Consider the following 12,367-nt stretch of genomic DNA (forward strand, 5'->3'; position numbering starts at 1 on the left):
GCAACACTTCAACCCTGTTTTTTGGGGGAGGGGGAGTAAGGGTCAGAACAAATAAATGACATTTCAACAAATCCACAGAAAATACATACACAATCCATTGCTAGTCACAACTAGCTCTGAAGATTTAACACAGACATAAGTAGAGGCTGGTTCCCTTACTGCTATGGGTGCAATGACAGTATTCCAAATGCTCTGGCTGCATAGATTGGCATGACCTTCCTATAGGAAGGTTATAAGGAAACAATAGCAATAAAGGGAAAAAAAGCTGAAGTAATAAAAGATTTTTTCCCCCTGATTTGAAAAACGCATCTCCTACACATGACCTCAGCCCTTCTACTAATAAATGCCTATTACACTTGTGTTGCAGAATACATAACTCAAACAATAATACCTCCTTTCAACACATTTCTCAATGGTTTGAAATACCTTATGAATGGATACTAGAACACGTTTAATAATTTTTCGTCAAACTCACTGTGTTATCATACCAATCCATCTGTAGTATCCCATCAAGTTTTAGGGCTCAATTCACTGATAAATATGAATAAACAAAGGTTTAGAGCTCGTCTCTGACTCAGTTTCTTCCATTACGGAGTTACTTAGAACTCAGACATTTCCCAATCAAGAATATGCAGTAAAATTTTAAGACTGTTGTAGAACAAATGTATTGTAAAAATGCTCAAATCAATTTTGCCCCTGTGACACATACCTATAGGCAATGTTGTGTCAGTGCCTAAACTGGAGCCAATTAAGAAATCCCCAATGAGTGCAGGTCGCTCATATACCCAGGCTGGAAATACTGGAATAGGCTGTCCAGAATTCTTCTTGTTTTGCTTGTCTCGAAGGATCTTTCGTGTAAGCTCCAGAGGCTGCCAGCAAGGAAACAGAAATTTCTTTAAAGGCTCAAAATGCTTTTTATGCCTTAGCACAGGGGTGGACAAAATGCGGCCCGCAGGCCAGATGTGGCCTGCCAGGCCATTCTATCTAGTCCACGGGGCCTCCTCAAAATTTAGAAAATTAATATTTATCTGCCCCTGGCTGCCTGTCATGCAGCCCTCAATGGTTTGCCAAAACTCAGTAAGCAGCCCTCCACCCAAAATAATTGCCCGCCCCTGCCTTAGCATTTCAAGCCAGGCATCAAATACAATTCTCAAACTAAGCAATCCAAGGAAAAGGCTTGGAGAATTGACTTTTCAGAAATATCATGTAGGATTGTATACTCTCCTGCTACTGCTTTTATTGTTGGTGACTGGACTGCAGGGCTGTTTTTAGAATTGTAGAAGCGTATTATTTTCCCTGAGTAAAAAAACAATAGCCTGATTTTTCTCTCACACTCATCAGCTCTATGGCTCAGTTAAGAGAACAGACAGAAAGGCAGGTTTCCTTTCACAACTAAGTGAGATCAGCTAATACCACTTAAGATATTGTTGAACTTTGTCATTTTAAGTAGGTTTGCCCAGTGTTCCCAACAAGCTGATTATTTAAAACGTTATTTTTCACTAGTTACAAATTCACAGAGTTGAGATCTGCAACATAATACATAAAGAAACCCCACCTTCTACATTGTGAAAAGAATAAGTTGTTAATTTACAAATACTCAACATCTGAACTGCATACTGTAGGTAATTCATGGCATTTTCTATTCAAATGAACGGCTCCCCTAAGACTGGTAAACATATGGCACTATTCAACAGTGAACAATCTCAGAAACCCCTAGCATATGCACTGGCTTAGTGGCCACTAACAACTCCAATAAGAAAGCACATTGTGACTTCTGACTTTGCTATAGTGCAAGGACACCAGGAAAGGAGCTTGCACTACATATTAAGTGTTGAGTAGTTTGAGGGCACAGTATGAGCTCTGATTCTGGATTTCTGTATTCCTGAGGCTTGTAGATGTGCCTTTACATGTGGGAACACTTTTGAAAATTAAACCAAATAAAATGAGGATACAACCTGATAGTGAAACAAAGTGCAGTAAACCCTTGTGTAGACACTTAGGCTGCTTGCAGACATGGAAACAAAGAAAACTGGCACTTCCTTTAAACTTGGCATGCTCCTGCACCGACCCCAGTGCATACCCAAAAGAGGCAGCGCATTAGTTGCACTCAGCTTTCCCAACGGCTGTAGAGAACAGGAGCTTTAGTGGGGCTTTTTAGGCATGTTTATCTAATTGCTGATTGAATCAGCTTTAGCTAAAAGCACCAAAAAGCCCAACTAAAGTGCTCAGTCTCTACAAACACTGCAGAGCTCAGTTAAAATAACGTGCTGCTGCTTCCAGTGGAGTGCATTTTCCCCCCAATGTCTGTTAATGCCCTTTCATTCAGAATTAGATTTGGCTTTATTTGGTTTAGCTTAATTCAAATAAGGAAGGATCCAACTTACTTCACTTTGGTAATGAATTAAACAAAATTGAATTAAATTTACTTGAATTCCAAATGGAAGTGTTCACACAGGGATTTAATGTAGTACACAGTAGCATAGCTTAAAGTAAATTTAGAATAACCACTCTTCTTGTCAGATATGCTGCAAGACAGCAAAAGGCAAGTGATGAAAGCCCCACAGTACATAAATGTGAGGGTAGTCTTGTGTCCTTAGCCCAGGGAAAGGAAAATACCTGCTGTACACTAGAGTTGGTGGCCATACTCCCAAGCTGTCTGCGTAACTCTTCAAGCTCCTGCATAGAGATCTTGGAAGTGGTTGCTGGAATGATGAAGCTGCTGCTGCTACCAGCAGTGGCATTTGCTGCAAGATCTGCCCGCTCCTTAGCATTCTGCTGCAAATACTGGAGTGTCTGTAAGCACATAACAGCAGAAAGAATATATCTGAAAGTAGGGTCAACTGCCTAAATCTTTTCACCTGTTATTGTTACAAGTAACCCCTTAAAAGGGTAACAGATTTCCAGTGGGGCTGGGGAGTGAATTATTTTCCTGTGAGTTTACTTTGTGCCTGACAGCATTTTCTTCAGAGTATTGTTACTCTGATAAAGTGACTAGGGAATAAGGCAGAAAGGGGGGCAGCACTTGTGAATTTTTCAAATCGGAATAATGAAAAACATTTTAAAAATGAGACTGTAAGATGACAATTGTCAGATAATTGAAAATGCAGAACATATTTTAACTCATTTTAAAAAACCTAAATGTATATGGTGTCCAGTGAAAAGCTGTATCCATCATGAATTCCAGCAGCATGGAACTTGTAATGTGCAAATAACTGCTCCAAGAGCAATATTTAAAACAAGAATAATTAAGACTTGCAATACAAATTGCTCGATGCAGAGATATGCAAGCGTTTAATTTTTATTCTTAATTTTCTCTTCACAAAAAACCCTACACTCAAGTGCTTAAGCACTTCAGAGCAATTTAAACATAGTTAAAACTTTCTTATTGTTTCAATTTTACAATCATTCAAAAGAGACACATTAATATCTTCTCAGAGCATAAATGGAATGTTTTTACAACTTCATTTAAGTCAAAATGTCTTGAATAATTTATTCTAAAAAAATAAAGAGAAATTCCCTAGAAATTATGAGTACGTGAAGATAATGGGAGAAATGCCTGCCCTCACAATCTTAACTAGTACATATATTACCAAGGGATAATACAGAGTGCAAGTACGTTGGTTCAGACATTTTTTTGAACAGTGTTGTAAGAGGATGCTCTATCAGTATAGTTACTGCTGCTATGACCAAGTACTCTAGCTCAAGCCCATGGTAACGTGGAAATAAACAATACCTCTTTGTCTTCTGTGAGTTTTGATAGGAGATACACCAAAGAATCTAGATTTCTTGTATTTTTGGATTTCAACTCATCATATTTCTTTAAAAAGTCTTCAGGAGTTCGAGAAAATTCTGCTATCTTAACCTGTAAATCACCACATTTTAATAATGCAAATTTAAGCATTAACTCCTATGATTTTAGAGGGGGGAAAAGTTTCACATCAACACTTTTTAAAAGAAAAAAAAAAAAGAAATATCAGATCTCAACCAGGGTATCTGTAAATAACTTAATTCTTGGGGAGTAAACTTTGCAAAGACCATTCAAACTCAGTCTACAGAAAAACCAGCATGTAATCATAGCACTGCACCAAAACTCAGATGTACAAGTAACCAAAAACTGCCAAGAACTCGCATATACCTTCTAAAAGGCATTGTGGCTAAGTTAATGACACTTAGGACCACATAAGAAATTTGGGTTCCATTCCAGTTTCTCTCAGTGGAGGAATGACAGGGTTATGAAACCTTCCTCAAGAGCATAACTGTGAAATGCAGAGATCAATTACTGCTCAGATGTGAGAACTTAGATTGCTGGCTTTCCTTAGGCCAAAAGCTATTTTGTTCTTTCTTTCTCTTACACAAGCATGAGCAGGATCTATTTAACTATAGAGTATAAAATACTTTTTTCCTTCATGCATGCTACTTGGGTTTTCTCTCTTTCCATCCTTCTCTGAAGCATCAGATATCAGCCACAGCTAAGGCTGTGGATTTTAGCATCACAGGGTTTCATAGTTGGTAGGGTCAGAAGGGACATGAGCAGATCATCAAGTCTGACCCCCGCCATGGGCTGGAAAGAATGCTGGGGTCAAACAACCCCAGCAAGGTAATTATCTAGCTTTCTTTTGAAGACCCCCAGGGTAGGAGCGAGCACCACTTCCCTTGGAAGTTGGTTCCAGATCCTAGCTGCCCTGACTGTGAAGTAGTGCTCCTGATGTCCAGCCTGAATCTACTCTCAGCCAACTTACAGCCATTATTCCTAGTTACTCCTGGTAGTGCTCGGGGGAACAGGGTCTCTCCCATTCCCTGCTGGTCCCCCTTGGTAAGTTTATAGACGGACACCGGATCCCCTCTCAGTTCAGGTTCCGTAGTCTCTCCTGGTAGGGTCTGCCTTGCTGCCCCCGGATCATGTGAGTGGCCCTCCTTTGGACCCTCTCAATGTTGTCCACATCCCTCCTGAAGTGCAGCGCCCAGAACTGGATGCAGTACTCCAGCTGCGGCCTGACCAGTGCCGCATAGAGGGGGAGGATCACCTCTTTGGACCTGCTCATGATGCATCTGTGGAGGGACCTCATGAGTTCATTTAATTCAGCCCCCTGCTCAAAGTAGGTATACCCCTAAATAAACCATTCTAGGCAAGTGTCTGTCTAAATTGCCCCCGAAAACGTCCAAGAATGGAGATTCCACAAGTATTTGACAGCTGTTACCAAATCCCTCCTTCACTCTTCCCTTCTCCAAACTAAATAACCTTAGCTCTTTCATCTTTTCTCAGCAAGTCATGCTTCCCAGGCCTCTAATCATTTTTGCTGCTCTCCATTAGACTTTCTCCAACCTGTCTGAACCTTCTGAAACAGCCTGTTTCATAGATTTCATAGACATCAGGGCTGGAAGGGACCTCGGGAGATCATCGAGTCCAGCCCCCTGCCCAAAGGGCAGGAAGTCAGCTGGGGTCATAGGATCCCAGCAAGATAAGCATCCAATTTACTCTTGAAGGTGTTCAATGTAGGTGCTTGAACCACCTCCGCTGGCAGACTGTTCCAGACCTTGGGGGCTCGGACAGTAAAGAAATTCTTCCTTATGTCCAGCCTGAAACGGTCTTGCAGGAGTTTGTGACCGTTCGACCTCGTCATCCCTTGGCGCGCTCTGGTGAACAGACGTTCCCCCAGATCCTGGTGGTCACCCCGATAAACTTATAGGTGGCCATCAGATCACCCCTGAGCCTGCGCTTTTCCAGGCTAAAGAGTCCCGTGGCTCTCAGCCTGTCATCGTAAGATCTGTTTTCCTGACCTCTGATCATGCGCGTGGCTCTCCTCTGGACTCTCTCAAGCTTCTCCACATCCTTTTTGAATTGTGGAGCCCAAAACTGGACGCAGTACTCCAGCTGCGGCCTCACCAAGGCCGAGTACAAGGGGAGAATGACGTCCCGGGATTTCCTCGAGAAGCATCTATGGATGCACGCCAGCATTTTGGTTGCTTTACTAGCTGCAGCATCGCATTGGAGGCTCATGTTCATCTTGTGGTCAATGATGACCCCCAAGTCTCTTTCTTCTGTAGTGCTAACCAACGTAGCACTGCCGAGCCTATAAGGGTGCTGCAGGTTTTTCCTCCCAAGGTGGAGAACCTTGCATTTTTCGGTGTTAAACACCATCAGGTTCTCGTCTGCCCATTTGCTGAGCTTGTCCAGGTCAGCCTGGATCACCCGCCTATCTTCTGGCGTGGATGCTTTGCCCCAAAGTTTGGTGTCATCGGCGAACTTGGCCAGTCCACTCCTGACTCCAATGTCCACATCGTTAATGAAGATGTTGAACAGTATGGGTCCCAGGACAGAGCCTTGAGGGACCCCACTGGTCACAGGGCACCACGATGAGTGACTGCCATCAATCACAACCCTCTGGGTCCAAACACAGAGCCAATTTCCCAGCCAGCGGATCGTGGTGGAGCCAAGGCCACAACTGGGCAGTTTGGCCAAGAGGTGATCATGGGATACCAGATCAAAAGCTTTTTTGAAGTCAAGATATATGACATCAATCTCTTCTCCCTTGTCCAGGTGATAGGTCAATGCTTGACCAACCTCAGAATCAGAAAGCTACTCCTATAATCTCCAACCTACATTTCACCTTTGAATCTTGAGGCCATTATTCCTAATCCTGTCCCCTATGGCCACAGGAAAAAAAAAAAGCCTAATTCCATCCTCTCTGTAACTTCCCTTCAAGTATCTGACAGCTGTTACCAAATCCCTCCTTCACTCTTCCCTTCTCCAAACTAAATAACCTTAGCTCTTTCATCTTTTCTCAGCAAGTCATGCTTCCCAGGCCTCTAATCATTTTTGCCGCTTTCCATTAGACTTTCTCCAACCTGTCCACATCCTTCTTGAAAACTGGACACAGTACTCCAGGCGAGGCCTTACCACTGCTGAACAGAGCAGAAGAATCACTTCCCTTGCTTTGCAAGTGACACTCTGGTTAATAAAACCCAACTAGGCAATGTTCTTTGGGTAGATGTGATATCTTTTATTAGACCAACTGAGTAGTTGGAAACAAGTCCTTTGCAAGCTACCCTGCAGTCTTAAAACATCAAAGACATGCCTTAAGAAGGGTGATTGCACCCAGAAGCTTGCAAAGAACTTTTTTCCGACTATTCAGTTGATCTAATAAAAAATATCACATCTACCCAAAAAACCTTGCCTGTCTATGTCCTTACACCAGGGGCAGGCAATTATTTTGGGTGGAGTGCCACCTACCAAGTTTTGGCAAGCTGTCGAGGGCCACATTGGTAGCCCTGCCCCTTGATAGATGCCACGCCCCTGGTCGCCATCTTGCGACTGAAAGTCCCACCCCCTAACCCCTGACCTTTGCCACCAGAAGTCCCTCCCCTTGCCCCCGGAAGTACGTCTTTCAGCAAGAGGTTTTGCCAACTCTGAACCAGAAAAATAAGAAATTATATTCTAAAAAGTGAATATCTACAGCATTCATTAATTTGGTTTCAAAAAATATTTTTGTCCTGATTTAAATGCATTTGTGCAGTGCACATAGAGTGGATTACACAATAGCTTAAAATGAAGTCTTACTCTTGTATATTGTGGGGCGTGGGTATAGGTTTGTGGGGGGTTGTGGATGTGTGGGTGTGGGGTGAGAAAGCACGGAGGAATACGTGTGTGGATATGTGGGGTGTGGGAGGGATGGGGCTTGTGGGGGGTCTGCATGTATGGCAGTGTGAGGGGGATATAGCTGCATGTTCATGATGGAGTGTGCATGTAGGACTCAGCCTACGAACACACACACACACTCCCTGCCTGCACACACTCACACACTTTCTTCTAATCTGTATTTGAAGAACAGTGTCAGATAGGGCAGGCAGCAGAAAACAGAGCAGACCAGACAGAAAGCACAAAGCAAAGGAGCAGATCAGGCAGGGAGCACAGTCTGTATTTCTGATTGGGAGTGCTGGCATTTCTGCTCATATGACGGCATTTCAGAAAGTAATGGCAATATCAAAATAAAACCATTGTGCATGCAATGATCATTTTCAATGCTGCCACCACCCCAAGTGTTCCCTGATATTGTGCACTTTTCCACTTATTGCACACACAGTGGTTTTATTTCAAAATTGCTGTTACTTTCTCAAATACCCACGTGCTTAAAAAAACTCAAAAATTCCTGGCTAGAATGTCTTATTACTTGCTCAGACTTACAGCAATCACCAAATTTGAGCTAAGAAAAGATTTTTTTTCCCCCTCTTTGGTCATATTAGCAACAACACTGGGTTGTTCTGCCTTTCTCTGCTGCATGAGACATTGTCCTATTATCTACTGAGCACATATATTAATCAATTAGTTACCTGTCACTGCAATGGCAGGATATGTGCTCTTACATCCTCTATTTTTAACCATGTACAACATCCCAGAGTTTCACTCCATTCCCCTGCACATTCACTTACTTTGCTTTAGTTCCCTGCCCTGTGCTTCCCCCAGCCAGCCTCCCACAGGACACAGAGATGCTGCAGTTTGGCTACCCTGCTGTAAAGTGTTTCTAGTTGTGCTTTGTAGTCATGTGTGAAGGTTTAAAGCAGGGATTTTTAAGAATCTTTGTGTAAATGGCTGTATGCAAATACTGAGGTTCAATAACCCAGGAGGCTCTTTCCAGTTCTGTGTGTCATGTCTGACGTTACAGTTTCATGTAGCAGAAGATGCATAAAGTTCAATGGAGCCTTGGTCACATGTAATGCCATGTGGGAAGTCTTGAACTTTAAGATACAGTGACTGAACTTTCAACAAGCCCCATCACACACATACAAAAAGCAATTTTCTGCCACTTTTAACCTGGTTGGTCCTCACAAGTTTCAGGCTCCTCCCCAAACACATGGGACATGCAACAGAGAGCCTATGGCTCCTGTTACTTAGAGAGGAAAATAGGTTAAGTGTGCTCAGGCAGTCAAGAGTGGGGCTAGCTATAAAGGAATAGGCAAGCAGCAAGAGCCCATAAATAGGAAGTCCCTTTGCTATTCTAGTTGCACAGCAATAGCACAATAGTAGAGTAACTTGAGGGAAGCACCAAGAAACCTACTGCACTGCTAGCAGGTTCCAGCCACAGTACAAGACAGAGTTTTGTGGGGAGATGAGGAAAGATTACTGCTAGGTCTGCTGCTCACCAAAACTCATTCAGCAGGCCTTCAGCTGAAATAATTGCCTGCCCTCATGTTACAGGATGCCAAAAGTGCGTAAGTGAAAAAAGCTGGATTTTTATTAAATGTTTTTGACAGAACATCTAGTTTTTATTTTATTCCTCAAAATCGGAACCCTTTTTATTTTAGTGAAAGGCAAAATCCAACCACCGGCAGATACCAAGCCATGAATTTCTTTGCTGTAGCAAATTCCTCTTATTTGAACAAATCTTCTGAGAACAGAAAGCAAAACCCCCTCCCCTCCCTTCCTGAAATATGATCTTACTTTTCCTTCCTCTTCTACTGCAGGTTGAGACCAGATCACCTTTTCTCCCCATTTCCAGCCTCACCTCAGCTTCATTTCCTGTCAGACATACTGCAAAGCAGCAACAGGGCAGGATACCCTTTGTTCTTCTACTAACTTGAATGGGTCCTTAGCTTTGAATTTCTTTCTTTACACTTGATTCTGCTATTACTAGAGTCAATGAAATTTCTGCAGTGACTTCAGTGAGAGTAGAAACTTTCGGAAGACCAACCTCTAATTAAGACTTATTTCAGTTATTATTGCGGCCTAGAGCAAGTCAAGGTTAGCTTACCTTGGCACTGTGTGCAGAGACAGTTGTGGTAACATAAGGAGTTCTGTTCTTTTGCAGAAGGTCTATGTATACTTCAGCTCCTTCTCCTCCATGAACACGCAACAGGCTCAGCAGCTCATTGACATCATGATGAATACGAAATTCACTCATGCTTCCACTTGGGGTTACAAATTTCAAAATGCAAAGGCTGTAGAGCACAAAGTGAACCTCTTACCATTTTGACTAATCAGTCAGGGCAAATTTTTAAAGAAGGATTAGATGCTTAAGGCACAGGTTACAATTAAAATTTTGCTAGCATAGTTTTATTGATTAGAAGACAGAATAGGGAAATTCATACCCACAACTGACATAGCTAAACTGACAAAAATGATATAAATATAGTTAGAATAAGTTATACTAGCATATCTATTCTTAAACTGTGTTTCCACTAATGGGGAATACCAGCATAGTTCTACCAGTACAGCTATATTGGCTAAAGAAGCTATGTCCCATTTTTCAAAGTAACTTTGATGCTTAAGGGACTAAAAGTCTATTTCCTTTCAATGAGACTTCGACTCCCAAGTATTTAATCATTTCTGAAAATGGGACTTTGGGCATAATACATAAGGTTCCTTAATAATCTCACATGTAGACAAGGCCTTAAGTTCCTAAACCACTTAAACACTTTGCATGGTACTAAATAAAAGCTCTCTTCAGTTAAGACTAGATTTGAAGATTTCTCTGCATGCTGGTAAGGGCTTGCATACATGGTTATTTTGGTGTAAGAATATGCAAGTCCCTTATAGTTACTTTTGTTTCACAGCAAATGCCCAAATAAGATGTGAACTTAAATGATAAAAACTGATTTACAATAACTGTCTATGCAGTGAAAATTAAGTGGCATAAATATTCTGGTATAAGACTTAGCCACTGCAGAACAACTCCCTCCTCTGGATGCTACTCTGAAACAGAAGCCACTTATCTCAGAATAAGTGTCCACATGAGGGAGCTACTTCAGAAAGATGAAGGCAGAACAGCTATTTTGAAATCTCCCCACACAGACAACCTGTTAACAAAATCAATGTGACACAGTATGCAGAAGTGAAAATATCCCTTTTTCTTGGCTTATTCCACCTACCATGTTTAGCTCATCTGATGGACACAGCCAGAGCCTCTCATTAATTACACTGATAAATGTAAAGTATGTTTTGTGAGCTCACTGATGCCAATGTAGTCCTCTCCAGTTTACAAGTTGAATGGCAAAAAGGCCACTGACCAGCAGAGCAATGCATATGCGCATGACAAATAAGAAACACAGGAGAAAAGCAAAGAACCTCAACAGCAGGAAACAAGAAGCAAGTTGTTATTAGATACCAAGCTGAAGAACATAGTATGGAGACCTAGATTAGATAATAGAGAAGAAAACAGTCTCAGATATGCCAGGCCTGTCCCTACTTTAGCATTCTGCTCAACTCATATGAGCAGACAGAAGCCTTGTCTAGGCTAAGGTATGCTAAGAGCCTGAACAACATTCAAAACCTGGTCTAGAAGAGGCTTGAGAAACTAGAACATCACAGCAAATGTTCTCAGCTTTGACAACCCAAGGGGAGATTTCTGTCTGGCTCTGCTAACCAGAATATCTGGGACCAGACAGTAGTTTCCCACCAAAGATGCACACATCCATACATTTCTTGTAGCTCTGAGCAGATCAAGTTCAGCAGCTGTGCTGTCAGAGTACAATGTGTAACCTTGGAAGGCACCAGGACAACCTCCAAAAGGCAGAGAGGGGGCAACACATCTTCTGCCAGCTGCCAAGTGCTGGCAAAAGTCACTTACAGTTTTGCTAACACAACTGTAGTTCTGGGCTGCAGAGCCTTGCCAGCCAAGCTGGATGCAGTTTCTGCTTATTGGTATCATGTATTTTCTTGAAGCCTTGGAGAGATTAATGGCTACTGGGAAAGATCTTACTGTACACTAGATTAATTTAACATTGTGTTTGTTTTAGCTTCACTGGGAATGATTAGCAAAAAACTACTATATGAATCCAACATACTAATAGTAAATCTGTATGGAAAAATAACACTAAGTTTAAAAAGAGAAGTTAATTTCACATTTGGGACTAACGTACAAAGGAAAATCCTGTTTCAGTATAGCAGAAAACAACGAGCTATTTTGAATTCTTGTGAGTAAATAGCTTAAGTAGAAAAGGGCCAGAAAAAGGAAGAGGAAAGAACACAGAATCCGTAAAAAACCAGGCAGGCCCTGCTTTAGCTGATAACAACATCAGACCCCACCTAGGGAGGGCAGGACACACAGGGATAGCAGAAGCAAGGGAAGCATCACCTCAATGCAGAGTAAGTCACAGCAAGGACTGCTGCCAGCTGCCAGTCCAACACGTCCCAGGTGCTCGCAGCCCGGCCCAGAGTGGCTTTGCCGAAACCATGAGGGACGATACAACCAAAAGCAGCAGACAAGCAGCTCAAGGGCTTTGCACAGGTGCTTTAAAAAAATTAAGAAATGTTTTGTGTTCCAAGCCAAATCAGCCAAACCAAGTTCAAATGTAGGGCCACTTACGGTTTTGGACTGACTCACACAACTGGCAAACATCCTCCAGCCCCACCAGGAGCTTCAGATATTTCCAG

General features: G+C 42.3%; 1 protein-coding gene across 4 annotated transcripts in view; it reads right to left on the reverse strand.

Annotated features, from left to right (window-relative positions):
• Nucleotides 1–12,367, reverse strand: part of TUBGCP2 (tubulin gamma complex component 2) — a 49,825-nt gene that overhangs the window by 36,895 nt on the left and 563 nt on the right. For 2 of the 4 annotated variants that reach the window (XM_090057799.1, XM_090057796.1), the window contains exons 2-6: nt 12,069–12,224; nt 9,747–9,933; nt 3,734–3,862; nt 2,617–2,793; nt 710–869 (exon numbers count right to left, since the gene is read on the reverse strand). In XM_090057799.1, coding sequence (XP_089913925.1) covers nt 710–869; nt 2,617–2,793; nt 3,734–3,862; nt 9,747–9,896 — 616 coding nt within the window. In that variant the 5' untranslated portion in view covers nt 9,897–9,933; nt 12,069–12,224. Of the gene's footprint in view, nt 1–709; nt 870–2,616; nt 2,794–3,733; nt 3,863–9,746; nt 9,934–10,863; nt 10,890–12,068; nt 12,225–12,367 lie in introns of those variants that run through there. The other 2 variants (XM_090057798.1, XM_090057797.1) reach the window with 2 other exon arrangements.

Source organism: Crocodylus siamensis, chromosome 7 (assembly GCF_052110815.1).
Source record: "Crocodylus siamensis isolate JL-2025a chromosome 7, ASM5211081v1, whole genome shotgun sequence".
Lineage (NCBI taxonomy): Eukaryota > Metazoa > Chordata > Crocodylia > Crocodylidae > Crocodylus > Crocodylus siamensis.